This window comes from Rhinichthys klamathensis, unplaced genomic scaffold (assembly GCF_029890125.1).
Source record: "Rhinichthys klamathensis goyatoka isolate OS25496 unplaced genomic scaffold, OSU_Roscu_1.1 h1tg000059l_1, whole genome shotgun sequence".
In the NCBI taxonomy this organism is placed as follows: Eukaryota; Metazoa; Chordata; class Actinopteri; order Cypriniformes; family Leuciscidae; genus Rhinichthys; species Rhinichthys klamathensis.
Window position 1 is genome coordinate 1226053 of NW_026606604.1, and position 16448 is coordinate 1242500.

The 16448-nt window shown below is 39.7% G+C and overlaps 1 protein-coding gene across 1 annotated transcript in view; it reads right to left on the reverse strand.

Annotated features, from left to right (window-relative positions):
• Positions 1-3477: 3477 nt before the first annotated feature.
• Positions 3478-16448, reverse strand: part of csrnp1b (cysteine-serine-rich nuclear protein 1b) — a 13165-nt gene continuing 194 nt past the window's right edge. The window contains exons 1-5 of the mRNA XM_056248851.1: position 16448; positions 8844-9046; positions 6178-6437; positions 5787-6083; positions 3478-5039 (exon numbers count right to left, since the gene is read on the reverse strand). The exon at position 16448 is cut by the window's right edge and continues 194 nt beyond it. Of these exons, the coding sequence (XP_056104826.1) occupies positions 4080-5039; positions 5787-6083; positions 6178-6437; positions 8844-9027 (1701 nt within the window). The 5' untranslated portion in view covers positions 9028-9046; position 16448 and the 3' untranslated portion in view covers positions 3478-4079. The remainder of the gene's footprint in view (positions 5040-5786; positions 6084-6177; positions 6438-8843; positions 9047-16447) is intronic.

Below are 16448 nucleotides of genomic sequence, written 5' to 3' on the forward strand. Positions count from 1 at the left end.
GGCTATACTTTCAACAGTCTCCTTTTATGAACTGTAGATTTCTTTAACACAACAATTCATGAAACAAACACTTGGAAAGGTAACTCCCATCTGATAAACCATTTAATTTTGCTATTATTAATCAGAAAATTAACAATATATAACACAAAAAGCAAGTTTAATATGAAACATCGTACACTCAACACGTGCATTTATCTTAATATTAACCATTATAAACAATATATTGAGTTGATACACTTGATTATTCAGAAAACAACAACACTGTCAGCAAACAGTTTCATCCACGCTTTCCTCGTGGTTAGCATATGTCGGACATGAAGATTAGCACAGTTAAAAACGTCGCCTTGTATATTAGTTGATTTTTCCGATAGGCTATACAAACACAAAAATAAAACCATCGCAAATATACGATCTAAACTCACAACAAATTATAATATATAATTAATTTCACTTTACATACCTGGAAAAAGAGACAAAACCCCAAGTGCTGTTCTCAATGCGTAGAGTTGTCTTGCACTCGCACAGTAGCACCTGTCTATGAGTAGCACAGGTGAGGTGAGTCACGTCATTTACTACCCGCCCGCAACCCAGGCCAGGTCTCCCCCTACTGGATACTCACAGAATGACACCTCAGACATATGGCCGACATAAAAATCAAACACTCTCCTATATCATAATGATTGACATTAATTGCATGAATCATGTTGATTTGATCTTATTTGAATCAAATTTTTATCTTTTTATGGAGATCATTTTTTAAATCACTGGTAGGTTAGCTACTTCCCCTCGTCCTGACATCTTGGGATTTTAGTTGAACTTTATGATGTTTTCCATTTGGACTGTTACTTTACTAAATCAATATTTTCTTAGCCTGTAATATGCCACAGTCTATCTCTGTTATCCATATGCGAGATAGAAAGAGCAAAGCAAAAATCACGGCTCAGGCTTCCTGTGCATGTAGGCTATACGTTATTTAAGGATTTCAACTACTAGGCTACTCAGTCTAGGCCCTGGCCTACCCTACATGAGCGTAGCCTCATCCCATTGTTTATACATATAGGTAGCCAACTAATGTGATGTTTATTAAATCTCATTTATTTATTTTTATTTTATGACTTTATTTTGAATGAAAATGACCGGTGCTATGTTTTTTTTTTAATCTCGTAATATCGTCAGCTAGGAATCCACCCAAATTATAAAAAGTATAGGTTTTTTTTTCTTATGAGGAAAAGAATAAAATATTTAATAGTATTTATTTTTAAGCTTTAAGGCAACATGAAAATCTTGGTTTTGGTTTCAATGTTTTTATGGTATTTTTTATTTATGGTAACACTTTACAAGAAGGTCCAATTAGTTAATAGTTAACTAATATTAACTAACAATGAGCAATTACAATATATTTGTAAATCTTTGTTAACGTTTGTTAATAAAAATACAATATTTCATTGTTAGTTCATGTTAACTCGGGTCAGAAATTAAAAGATAGGCAACTTTTGCTTTTAATAATGTATTAATAAACGTTAAAAGGAACATGAACTAAGATGATTAAATGCCTTTGAAGTGTTTTTCAATGTTAGTTCATGTTGATTAATGTAGTTAACTAATGTTGACAAAGGTAAAGCGTTACCATTTGTTATTTATTTGTTTGCAACAATTCAAAGATTAACCATTGAGGGATATTACTCAACTTATTTAAAATATATTTTAAAATAACAGGTATGTTCTTTTTTTTTTTTTTATATAAAAACAATTTGAATATTTTCACCCATGCACTCACATGCACAAAAGACGACAAACAATGGCAGTTGTAAGAAAAAGCTGGACTTTTATTTTGTAGGGACAAACTACTGTCAAATGACTTGAATGAAATGAATAGCTTTAAACTGTTAAGCGTGAAAATATATAATATAAAAGAACTGCTTGGTTTTGTCTTTAGTTTCACTGAAGCAGAAAATATATACAACAAAAAGGCAGAAGTAAGAAACACTTTGAAAACCATCAGAGATCAAAACATACATCAATCATGACTAATAAATACCAATCATTTCCATTTCATTGCGATGAGGTGATAGATCTTTACAAGGGAATGGTAAGCTGGACTCAAATGAATGAAGCCGTGCCCACATCCTAATCAGCTTTAAGAACAGCACGTGAAGGCAAAATAAAGCAAGTACATTTCTGATTGTGCATTTTTGCTCTAAAAGCATGTAGTACTGAGACAAATGAATGGGTCTTGCATGCAAATGCTCCTATCGGGTCAAATAATGACGTGCCGACAGTTTGAAGTCTAGATGGTCAGATATGTACATCGATTCATTTCCTCAAAGCTCATTCAGAAACATACAAACTTAAACGTCTTCACTGTGAAGTGGAAACAATATGGGCAACACAAATTTGCATAATGTGATAGTGCATAATATATGCAGGTTTTATCAACAAAACGTTTTTGAAACTACTCAATTTATACCCACAATTCGTGTTGTCGTTTGGGTTCAACCAACCCGTCCGAGTACAATCAAATGGAGCTTGGTAAATTAGTTTAGGTAGTTACATCGTAGTAAACTTTATGCCTGTCCAGAATACTTTTTTTTTTTTTTCCCAAGCATAGATTTAGCTCTATTTATATATTACAAATGTTTCAATATTTGAAGAACAATGTGGATTTCATTTCTTAATAAAATAATTTGTCAATAAACAGATTAGAATTCTCTGAAATCTACATAGTTACAAAATGTTAATTCTCTATATGATAGACAACGTTATCGGCGGTCACATTACAGGCCGGAAACTCTGATTTTTAATCAATAGGTAGGTTATATAGAAGTTCATTAGACAGGAAACAGTGGCTCCTCATGTTAACAGGCACAAACACTAAACCTTTCTTTTGTTAAACACATTGTTCTCTTTATTGCCCAAACCATGAATAAATACTAAATAGTCCTAATGCTGAAATGCTAAAGGTGAAATAATTTAACTGAAAGTGTTACTTCATAGTAATAGAATAGATTATTAAATACTTTGCAGTTGGTGCCCTTCCTCCACAGCTGAAACATAAAGATGTGCTTCACACAGGTTAGTAGGTGGGAAACGTGAACAAATTGCATTTTTCCACTTCTCCAGAGCACAGTGTGGCTCAGATAATATTCAGCTGGCATTCGGAGACAAAACAAAATAAATAACTCGGTAAGAATAAATAAAAGCCATTCGAAATAATGGTCAACAGATATCATGACCATATTACGCGATATCTGCGGCGTATAAAATAAATTAAAAGCAAATCGCTCACTTTTCTCCACCTTGTGCTGATGATCCAACACCAAAAAAATGGCATGAAAACAATCTTAGACTCAGAGACAACGGGGCAGGCGTGAGACCGACCCATCTGCTCTCTGATTGGTTCATTTTTTCACAGATAAAGTGCTAACTGAGGAGCCTCTGGGGGATTTGTGTACCGTTAGAAAATCCCGAGGAGCCGTTTTGTGGAACAGGAGTCCTTCCTCTAGCTTTGCAAACAAAGGTACAGACCACCATCTCAAGTCGAAAAAGCGACCGAGACAGAAGGCCCTCCAAAAGAGGCCATTTAAATGCTGTTTGTTTAGGTGGAAATTCTCCGAAAAACGCCAAATAACAACAGCGATGGTCAAAATGCATTGCTTCTGAAAGCTAGAAAAAGTCCCTGAGATACATAATCAGCATTATGACTCCCATTGGTGCCCCTTCTCAATTCATATAAATAACCTTAGCAATAATAATAATAATAATAATGGTAAATGTTGATGATAATACCACCAATGTGGGTGAGAAGTTCTTCACCTTCCTGGCCATATGTACAAGTATTCAAAAATCAGTCGGCCAGACTTGTTTTTGAACTGAAATGTTAGCTGCCACTGCGATGGCAATAATGATAATAAAGATTGTTACAATAACTTAATGCTTCGCTAACATCATAAAGGCAGATAATGCAAATATTGATATCCTGGGATGGAGGGTCTCCATTCATAAAATAAAATAAAAAAACAAAATGGCATTCATTTACAATCCCATAGTTAATTTGTACAGTGATCATACAAGAGCCCCCATTAGACTTTTACAGACTCCATCACTGACAGCTTCATGGCGTCTTCTAGCATTTGATTGTCCGTGAAGGTGGCCGGAGGTTCTGGGACAGAATCTGACAAGCCGATCAGAGACTCCAGGAGACAAGTTCCCGGGTCGGCCGCCTGCGGAAGGCTAGGGTAAGTAGGCAACTGGAACTGAAAGAAGTTGTCCATGTGCTCGTACTCCTTCAGGGAGTTGTACAGCGAGCTCGGTCCCAGACAAGGAAAGCCGTCGAAGAACTCCAGGTCCGACTCGGATGACAGGCTCAGGTCCATGTAGCTGGCGGAGTGATCGATGGATGGTGAGGGCGTGTGAGGGACAGAGCCATTGTGGAACAGAGCGATACCTTGATTTGCATTCTCGTCTAAGAGCTCAGACATGGCCGTGCGGCTGTTGTCCGTCTGTGACGTGCCGAGCTTGTCGTCCGCCGCGCTGAAGATGCCGTAGCCCATCGCCTCGCTCTTTTTCTGCTGGTAGTCGCAGTTGTTGTTACACTCCCTGACAGAACAGTCCTCATTGTCCGCGTCACTAAAGCTTAGGATTCTCGTAAGTCCATTTTCGTCGACGTCTAGAGGCGACTGCTCGCTCTGAGCGTTCCCGGCGGATTCGGAGTCGTAGCTCTGGCCTGAAGAGCTAGATGAATCGGTCATGTCGCTGCTGCAGCTGTTCTCTCCCGCAGCCACTAGCTCCGAGCTGAAGTGAAATGTGGGCGTCTCTGGCGTGGTGCTGCTCTCTGCTGGACGGCTCGGGGAACTGCAGTCTGGCTGATTCTCAGGCGACTCGCTCTCTGGCGTGTGCTCCTCCAAACGCTTCTCAAGCTCCAGTTTCATGATGGTGTGGATGTAGTGGGTCTGAACTCGGCTGGAGTTGAACTCGATGCGGCCCTGCGTGTTTCCACAGCCGTCTTTAGTGCAGCCGCATGGAAAGGACGAGTGGTCCATCTGTAAAGCCAGGAAACATTACATTAATGTATTAAGGAATATATAAATTATATTTGATAACACAAATACATAACGTTATAAACCATTTTAACTTTTATAAAATATACATTTAAAATATTAAGTACATTTTTAAATAGACTATTAAATTAATACAATTTATTTTTGGTGTATTATATGCACTACCATTCAAAAGTTTGGGGTTGGGAAGATTTTGTTATATTTTCAAAAGAAGTCTCTTATGCTCCCAAAGGGCTGCATTTATTTGATCAAAAATACAGTGAAAACAGTAATATTGTGAAATTTTACCCTTTAAAATAACTTTACTATAATAATATATATTAAAATGTCATGTTTCTGTGATGGCTGAATTTTCATCAGCCATTAGTCCAGTCTTCAGTCATGTGATCCTTCAGAAATGATTCTAATATGCAGTTTAGTGCTGCTTTATTTAGTGAAACCCGTGATACAACTTTCTCAGGATTATTTGATGAATAGAAAGTTATAAATAAATAAAAAAACAGCATTTATTTGAAATAGTACACATTTAGAGTGTTACAAAATTTTATTTATTTAATACATTGTGTGTCCTTTCGGGAAAAAGAAAAACGTACTGACCCCACAATTTTAAATGATATTGTATGCAAAGAATTTAGACAATTGGCACATTCTCTCGAATTGGAGCAACAGGAATGATACCTGTAATAACCTTGTGTTCTCAAGGAAGCCTGTCGGGACTCAAGCGCTCACCTGACATTTGATCCCAGCCAAACTACAGCTGCAGCTCTCCGGCTCGCAGAAGCCCTGGCAGTCGCATCCGCAGTCTTCTCTCGATGTACGCAGCTCATGCAGTTGACGCTTCTCCTCTTTATCGATTTTTTTCATGCCGGCGGCTTTGAGGATGGCATGCCTTCTCTTAGATGGGTAAGGATGCAGGAAGGAGCCATCATCCAAATTCACTCCACTGAGGTCGATTTCATCTTCGGGGATGTCATCGACAGTCAACCTTTCAGCCTCTTCGGACACTTGGGTACCATTTTTGGTAAGCTGCCACAGGAAAAAGATATTTACATGATTATGATGATGTTTGGATTTAAATACAGCTTGTTTGACCTCAATGTGTGAAAAAAAAAAGAGCTACCTTTAGCTTAAGAGCTTCCAGTTTCTCCTCCCTCATTCGGTTTTTGAGTTTCTCTCGCCGTAGGTGGCGCTGTGCTATGGCAAACTCGGCTAACGTGTAGCGGCGCTGTGCGCTGTGTCTCTGCACCATGCCAAGGGTGCAACCTCCCCGGCTGGGCACACTGGTGAAGCCCTGGCAGCGAGGGAAGAAGAACACCGTGACCTGGTCAAACTGCACGTTGCCTCGCCGTGTGCGCTTGGCTTTCTTCAGGATAGATGTGGCTGGAAAAAAGAAGGACAGAAAGAAAGAGAGGATATATATATATATATATAAGACGTTCCAGCTTGTGGTGGACTAGAAAAGAAAACATTAAGTGGAAAACAGCGGGTGAAACATTCACAGGAATTTATGCTTGGAATTCCTTAAATGAAAATTAAGAGCACATGTCTGAGAGAGTGGTGGAAAAAAGAAAGTTCTGTTCCTAGTGTCTCATTGGGGAGTATTTGAGTAGGAAGTGTGCCAAGCCTAATGGGAAGACTTGGAGTCTCTTGTGTAAACATCAAGATCACATTAACATTATTGTTGCGAGTGCACTACATCGCCACTAGATGGCAGTCCACACATAGCAAATCAGCATATTGTAAATGCCAGAGCTACATCATACTACACTATACAAAAAAATTTGATGTATATATATTTTTCACCAATCAACATCAGAACAGATGTGCTAATAGTTCAGCTAATAGTTTTCGATCAAATCCAGTCACATGCAAAGAAAGACAACTGTGTCTGACAAACAATCCACCCAGGAATTTCCCTTTGGCGCTGAAATGTGCAGGAGGAGCAAAGCGTCCAAAATCACAACCCAGCGGCTGGATAATCTGGAGGTTTGAGGTTTCTGGAAGTGGAGAGGGCACTCAAGACACTTGCTTTTTAATAAAATACACTCCATCTTTATATAAGACAGGCCATCTGTCCACACTTTCCTTGCTGATTATTCCTACAACCAGTTGAAAATCAGTCAATGTCAGTGGTCGAGGCATTTCAAAGGGAAGAATTTCTTCTTGAAACAAGAACACCATATTTTTTTAATTGTAAATTCCATATCCTTTGCACAAGAATATTTAATGTTGAATTGTTAAACTCTGAGAGAGAAGCTCATTTTCCCTCGGGGCCAAAAGCTGACTGATTGTTATCTGAAGGGAATGGAGGGGATGGATCTCACTGTCCCCACAGCTGGTTTATATTAGACTTGCAGTGGTGGGAACTCAAACTCACACAAGCCTATCTAGAAGCCTGTGCAAATATGTTTTGCTCATCTGACAAAAAAAAGATCTGATGGACAAGTCTAAAAGTACAGTGTGGTCTCACTTGAACCTGATAGGCAGCAGCACCTCAGAAACACAATGACATGTTTAAAGAACAGAGCAGCTGTATGCATTATCCAATTGATATTGGTGATATTATGAATTAGAGTAAACAAGCTCTCAGTTATGCAAGGAGTCAGATTCTGGAGACTAATCTCCAGATCTAATATGCTGAAATTGATAATATATGGATGTTAGTCAGGGTAGACAGCATGTTTTATTTTAAGTGAATGAAAAGTAGGCGGTGAGGGATAGAGTCAAACAGAATGTTCAGTGGTTTGTACTGTTAAGTGTGTTGGTGCCAATCATTATGCAACTGAAAACACATCCAAAAAAAACATGGGTTGTGAATATATTAGTCATGCACAAGCTACTGAACAGACTGTACACTACTGTTCAAAAGTTTAGGGTCAGCGAGATTTTTTTTCTGTTCTTCTCAACTATCTATTCATCAAAGAATCCTGAAAAAATATATCACACCAAAACTGCTTTGAGCATTGATGATAAAAAAAAAAAAATCTGTTTAAAAGCACCAATTCAACATATTAGAATGATTTCTGAAGGATGTGACACAGAGTAACGATGCTGAAAATTCAGCTTTTCCATCACAGGAATAAATTACATTTGAAAATATATTCAAAAATAAGAATAATTTGAATTTTAACAATATTTCATATTATTACAGTTTTTACTGTATTTTTACCAAATAATTGCAGCCTTGCCGTTTTGTACAAAACAAAAATCTTGCTGTCCATTTGAAAGCTATTATATGTCTGCCGCTCGTGGCTTAGTTTCAATTCACATTAAATTAAATATGCCGTCTAACCTGACTGAGCTCTATTCTCTGACTTTGTTTCATAAACACAAGCAGACAGCCATATCGTTTCCCTTCCTCTTCTCTTCATGCCTGTCTTCCTGCTCCGTGCCCCTTCGGTCTTTCTCAGCACCTGTTCTGGGTTCGTGCCCGGTGCTCAGACAAAGCTCTGCGTTCATTCTGCCTCCGTCACATGGCACACTCTCTGGCTTCCTGCCCAGCCATCCTGGGAAACTCACAACTGTTTGCTTTCCCTTCCCTGACTCACCCCACAAACCTGGATGAATGGCCTGCAGGAGGTGACCTGGTGAATGTGGCATGCATCAAAACTAATTAGCTGCATCCATGCAATTAATCCTGTCTCTCAATAACACCTTATCAGGTAGGACACAGAATGGCTGAGATAAGCCCTGCAGACCTTATGCATGAATAAATAGCCATGGAAATGGGAGTTTGACCATCCACCCTAATCAGAGAATAAATGATTCGATCAAGGGGAAACTCACTGTTTAAGGACGTTGCAGGGGAGCTGGGGTTGCTGGGGGTTGAATCCAGGGTGTCGGAGTAGCAGCTCTCCCCATCCGAGTCCCATTCGGAGTAGGCGGAGGAGGAGAGAGAGGAAGGGGAGGAGGAAGAGTAGCATGGGTCCTCCTCCACCTCCTCGTACTTCCTCTTGAGAACCCCGCTCATGGCGCTAGCGTTTGGTGATCTGTGGGAAACAAGCAAAGACAGAAAAGCATTATAGGAGGGATGTGTCTACACTAATTTGAAAATGGTGTTTTCATTTCAAAATTAACTCCATTCACACTAGCATATTCCAAAAGATTCCAAGTTTCGCCTAATAAAAGCTCACTAAGATGATACCAAGAGACCGGACATAATTAAGTTCTCACACTATTCTTATGGCACGATCATTTTATTAGCAAAATATCTCACATTTTACTGGTGCGTCCATGTCACACTCAATCGCCATTTCATGTTTGGTCTAAAAATCAATTGCCCTCATGTTTTGCCGCAGAACAGCAATTGCAAAAAAAAAATTCTCTCTTCTTTGCAAGAATGTAAAATGAAGATTGTACAAATTAGCATTTATCTTTAGTAACACTGTGAAAGTGAAAATCACATAGCAGGACATACCGGTAAGGTGTGTCACGTGACTAAACGTGTCATCGTTTACAAATACTTACATTTTCACAGTCCACACTACAATGCAAGGAATCTCAGTGTGAATAGAAGGCCAAAACGCAGAGAAAAGATGCAATTTCAAGAGTATCTGGATTAGTGTAGACGTAACCAAAGGGGCAAAATTTAAAGTTGCAATTTCAAGCAATCTGGCTTTGACCAACAGCTAATTTGTTTTGCTATTAATTGTATCGATATCGCAAGAAGTGCTTAGATGTTATCAGCCAGTGTAGCGTTCTTATTGTCCTAATAGCAGTTAAATGTCCAGTGAGGATTTTAAATTCAGGCTATGAGCATTGCACTCCAAACAAGCAGCTGACGGCGCTTTATGCTGCCTCTGAGCGGCCAGGAAAACAGGAAGTAATCAATCACGTCCCTCCAGTGCGAGTCAACAATTACCAGACCCTTCACCCACTTCCAAATACAATCGCATAGACAAATACATTGATTAGGACGGGGGTTGATTACGTAGCCACATTAGTGAGGAGGGTAAATTTCGGTTACCCCACTCAAAAAGCACACATCACTGAGCCAGTAGCGGCAATTACACTTTACACAGCTGCTAAATGCATTTTATGAGACTCCGTAGTAAATGTGTGTACAGCTTGGCACAGTAAACGTGTTTATGTAAGACTAGGCTGCATTTGTCGCTGCTCCCGTGGAGAGGTTGCTTATTGGGCAATAAAAGCAATCAATCCTTTGGCAGGAAGAGTCTAGCCGGTGCCCATCAGCTTTTAAGGGTCAGAGCCGGTGCAGTGCAGCGCCGTTTACACAAAACCATAATTTGATACTGGCGGCTGTGGACTCGTTTGTTTCTCCGCCCTGAGATAAACCTCGGTCAGCCAGTTCACCTCAGGCTCGGCCTCTCGCTGCACTCCACAGCTCAGACACATTCGTGCTGAAACAGGCAGAATGGAAGGAAGGAAGTGGGGAAGGAAGGAAAAGGTTTGATTTAGCGTTTGCTTTTACTGCTGCTTGAGCTAAGCGGGGGAAAAAAAAAAAAAAAAAAAATCACCTTAAGTCAGTTCTGGAGTTATATCCTATGATAACTGCACTAAAACACGGCCATTTTTCCCTAGAAGTGATGAGCAGTAAATAAGTGTTTCATAATAAGGCTTGTTCCCAGCAAGACAGCAACTTCAGAGAAAAAAGTGACAGACGGTCGTGACTGGCAGATTATACAGCTCATGATGTTGGTCTATGGTGTGTCATCGAGGCAACTGACACTGATTCATCCCTGCCATACAGTGTGACTAACACAATATGAGTCAATAGTAGTCTGCTATTTGTCTAATAAACCCTCGGAAAATAATTTTACTAAAGTGTACAAATACTTTTTGGTTTGAGTTCAAATTGAGCACTTTAAGTGGTAGCAGTCAACGATGCATTTGTGTAACAATACATTGACTAATGTTGTTTCATTTGGTTAATTGTCCCTCATGATGCACAATATAACCAACATTAGATATTTTCTAATTATAATGTTAGATATTATATGATGGACTTTTGGACTTTTTAACAATATGTAATTGACAGTTGTTGTGCATGCTAATTTCCACTTTTTTTACATTTAGATTACCTTTGCCATCATCTAACTCTCATTTTAAGTTATTCTTTAATAACACTAATTTAACGCAGATACCGGTAAATCTTTAGCAAATTGCAAAATGTATTTTTTTACACGTTATAATGATGTGAAGCCTAAATTAATTCAATTGTATTTTTAAATTGATTTTAGTTTTAAGTGTTTCATTTTTTATTTATATGAAGCACAGAATAGTGTAGAATTTTAAATGATTTATCGATATTGGTGCGTCCCTATTCTTCAGACAAGATTGTGTAGACTTCCATTTCCCACAGGTTGCTCTGTTTACAAGCTGAACTTCTCTCTCTCTCTGTGCATCATGTGCGCTTCACACATTAGTGCTGCCGTCGTGAATGTGCCAGACATCGGGGGTGAGTCTGTGCCGTCTGCACATTCAGCCGCGTCTCCTCGGCTGCCAAATGTCGCTGCCAGGAAGCACAAGGTGAGTCTTATCTGCGTCTGAACCGTACAATATCTTCCATGAGTCAAACTTATCTGCTCGTGCAACACCGGCTGAAAGCAAACAATGCTTGAACCTTGACTAAAGGAACTCTACAAGCCAAACAGTTGGAAAGTTATGCAATAGTTTGTGGCACGTGTTAATACTCGGACAAGGGTTTTAAATGGACAAATGACACCGCAAACAGCTGACTTGTCTGAAAACGGTAGTACAGGCTAAGGACATAATCTATTTTTATTACAAACGGTATGTGTCCAGATCTGTCCTCATTTGCATGTAAACAGAGCCAGCACATGCAGGGAGCGTGAAACCTTACATGCTACGTCTTGATTTGAAACCAGCACAAACCTTGGCAGGAAAGTCTTTTAGTTATAATCGCAGAGAACTTGACACTTGACTCTCACCACTCAAGTGGAGAAGGCTGCAAAACAACGAAGAATTCATCCTCATCTGCTAATTTGACTAGTAAATTGGCTCTAGATGCAATCCACTCACGCTTAGTTTGTACAAGAAACCACCTGAACACGGTATCTGGTGCTCACCACACCCTCGTTCTTATCAGAGTCTCAGACACGTTTCCCTTCACATTCAACCATCATCACAACTCTTCTACTCATTTGCCAGAGAAAAAGAGAGAATTCCCTGAGGACGGCATGAATGCCTACCAAGCAGAGGAGTTTTAATGAAGGACAGTGAGGAGAGGGGGAGGACGGCACAGGAGAGATGGAGAAAGAGGGGGAGAGAGTGCAAAACCTGGGTGTTAGAAGTGGGTCATTGTCTCTTGACTGCAGACTACCTGACACATTGATTTGTTAATCTTGCTTAACGGGCAGAAACAATGACGACGAGCTAATCCCAGGAACAAGAGAGGAGGGGATGTGGGGGGCTCAGCTGTAGGTCAATCTGGAGCTTGTCCTGTTGCACTCCAACATCAGCGGAGACTAGAAATACGAGCAAGAATTTCGCAAATAAAAAAAACGAGAAGTCAAAACGCACCATCCACCCATAAATCCGCCACAGAGCAGGTCTGGATTTCACATCCAAGCAAAAGCTGTCACCGGCGCCGAGGTATCCCAGACTTCCAGAGCAGGTGAGACGTTCGCACTGGAGCATAAATTATGCAGGACTGCCATTCCAATAAAGGCAGTGCACTGATGAGGAATTCTCAATGCTGTTGTCACCAAGGACGGCGGATATAAATCTCGCACAGAAAGCGAGAATGGCCACAAAAGCAGCAGATTGCTGAAACTGAATCTTTATCTGCTGTCGGCGGGCTCACTGCAGTTTAACGTACAGCATGAGTTAAACAAAAAAAAGCTTCATTCAAAATCTTATTTAACTCACCACACCGCCCTGCTTCCAAAAAAAACTTAAAAACAGCCAACACTATGAAGCAGCCTGTCTGAACTGCAAACAGTGGAACCCCATCCTCATCTTACGCAAGAGAGTTGACCGGTGACCGCCCCTGCAGCTCACAGCTTCCATCCAGATAATGTAATGAGCAGCATGTACCTCATCTAAACTATCTAAAAATATACAAAAGTGTGGCTATAAAATCTGGCTGCTAAAGATGGTGTAAAATCACTTGCAAGATAACTGGAATCAAAAACAGATTCCACAATTTCGCCAGAATAAAAGAAAACGCTCCCCCTGCTGGCCAGCTCTGAAGAACTGCAGTCAGGGGCAGGAGGGAGCCGTGTGCTGCTGTCCCGATCACTAGATGTTCAACTACGCCAGAGACATTCTGTTCCTGAGCTTCAACCCATGCAGAGTACACAGTCATCCCAAATAGGAGTGTGCACCGATGTGGGAGGAGGGTAGCGGGCGAGAACTTTAAACATATAAATAATGCAATGTCTCCAGCCCACAGGAATTCTCATCTGGCACGGCGACACATTCTATCTATCCCAGATGTGTCTATGTAGTCCAGACCACTATTGCCCAAGAGGAATCACCTCACAGACAAAAACATCTATAAAAACACCTGATGGGGCATAACGGGTGATCAAAGATTATGTTATTATGGTGGAGATGAAGATTTGTTTAAGCATAGCTGTATGGACTCACACTATTTCCAAATTTGAAATATGCAGAGAAAACAAGATTTATAACACACCACATATTGTGCTGCAGATTACAAGTTTACTTTACTGATATCCAAAGTGATATTTAGTATCTAAATGGACAATAATTCTGGTTTCCGGGTGGTTTTCAAACTGGGGCCCGTGAAAAGTTTAGTGGAAAAAAATTACGTAAAAATAAGTGTTTGAAAAAGGAAACTAAACAAATAAATTTGATTAAAAATTATTCAAATAAATAAAAGATTTAAATACATCTACAGTTTAGTTCAAAGAAAAAATCTAATGTAAGATTTTTTTTTTTTTTTTAAATCCTAATTTATATTTAAACTACTTTTTCACAGTCTTTAGACAAGGAAACATATAGCTGCCTTTTCAATTTTAGAATGGGTTTCCTCACATGAGTATGTTCGTGTCATCTAAAACACTGAAAATCCCTGACTTAGATTAAGAGGAATAACAAAATAAGACCCTCTGAAAGTCATTTAACAGTTCTGAGCGAATCGTTCCTCACGTTTAAAGTCAACGAGTGGAAAATATGACCGCTCAGGAAATTGCCAAAACTGAAAGGAGATATTTCCATTGAACAGGGAACAATTTGCATCAATATCCGAAATGCAAACTTCCAGCAGAGTGTGCAAAGTGTAGCTTCCCTGAGAAGTCATCAGCATGAATAACTTAATAGTGGCTAAACAAATATCAGCCATCTTTACCAGTCTCTTAAGACTCTCAAGGGAGAGCATGCGTGTCTAGGGTGGAGGAGCTCAGGGGTCAGCGGCTCATGTCTGGGGCGCACACTGGTACCTCACAAGCTGGGAGGAATGCTTGAGAGTGACAAAACAGATGGGATCCCTCTGCTTCTCTGTTTTTGAGACATCAGGACCTCCACCTCCCCCAATACCAGTAGTGCACAAAAGCCACACACTGAACTAGCCCAAATAGGAACACCCAGTCTATGGCTGGGAGCTTAATAAAAAAGATGACATGTTGTGATATACATATGTAATGATGCCTACATCATATTGGCTTAAAAAAAAAGTATGTCTGGTTTAAATGGGACATGTAAAGACTCATATGAAAACAAGGAAGGAAACTACCCAGACAAGGGCTGATTTCACAGACTATGGTACACGTGCAAGTTCGCATCTCATCAACCCAGAAGTAGCCTACATATAAATAATGCTCATCTTTTATGGGTCCTATTTGATAAGTTTAGCGTGCACTCCAATTCAAAACAACACTGTTGTTTCATAGAAAACAACTCACGTGAACAGTGGACCACCTTGAGTGACAAACAAGACATAAAACACAATATAAAAAACGTACTTGGTTAAATTAAGGAATAAACGTGAGCATGTAGGTGAGATATAACAAAACAACGACTGCGTATTAAGTGTAACCTCCACAAACAAAGTCGCGCAAAAGACCGCGACTTGCTCAACATAATAGCAGGCGCAACATAAACAGCCTCAAACTTACGAAACAGGCACAAAAACACAAAGAAGATAATAACAAGAATACAATAACAAGTAGGCCTAATAACAATATACCGAGACACTTGAAGTAAAGTTTACATACAAGCTCACGTGAATGCAATAACGTCCCTTTTCAAACATTCAACCTGCTTACAGACAGGGACTGTGAATAGGCTCTTTCACAAAAGAATCCAATGAATATGCAAATAACAAACTATGTAACAAGTTAGCAACTAACAAACCCGTGTGAAATGAGAACATTAATTCCCGTCAGTTATTCCAATCACGCCGTGCACAACGTGTCAGTGATTGTTGCCTCTTCTTTCGTGATTGACTGATGTCAATCACAGCAATCAGCGAATTACTGAAAAGCGTCTGGGACTTTTTGAGCTTCTGTCATATGCTATACAATATAAAGAAACATCGAATAATCAATTATTTAAGTAAAGCCAGGGGACAGATTTATTGCTTTTAACAGTGACAGAATAGCTATGTGTAAAATTATTATTTACAATTGTGTATATGGATTTTTGCTAAAAGTGATAACAACAAATATTAGCCTACATATATTTACATTGGTCAACAAACTGAAGTTTGGATCGGATCAAGTAAGGTCTCCCTCAGACCTGCATTCAGCCTCGCATGCACCCCGGTGACGTCACGGAGGGCTGGAAGAGCATATGAGGCTGAGCGCAGATCTGATTCTGCAGGCACACTATTAAAATGATGCGGTGTGGCACCTTAAGGAGTCGCTCGCGCTTCAGAAGACACACCAGCACTACAAACGTGAACGGGGAATGCACTCAACACATGAACACAGATCCAAACCAGCAATTACGGCTTATCGGATACACACACACACACACGGTCCACTATGCTGGAATTCTGCCAATGGATCCGATCAGAACCGCCAACAGCTGCTTATGAGAGTTATCTATTAATCAAACCCAGCCATTTAAAATCTGACAGAGAACACGCTTATATTTACTACAAACAATACACATTTAACATAGCCTAGACTTAAGCATCAGGGTTTAAATAATAAATCGTTTATGAGTTTATTAGTGAAATAAAACGTATACATTCATTAACACTGAAAACGCCAGACAATGGTTATGTAAAGTTAAGTTAGTTTGTTCCATGACATGGCAGCACACAACAATTTCCCCTTCTTTAGCTATAGCACTTGAAATAGTTACAACACATTTTATCTGTTTACACCGGCCGACAAAAGAACATTGAAACTATCTGGCTGGACTCCAGCTCCGAGCTTTGCCTATTAGACACATTACAAGTGCAGTGTATAACAGCGCGGACCTCCACTACTCACC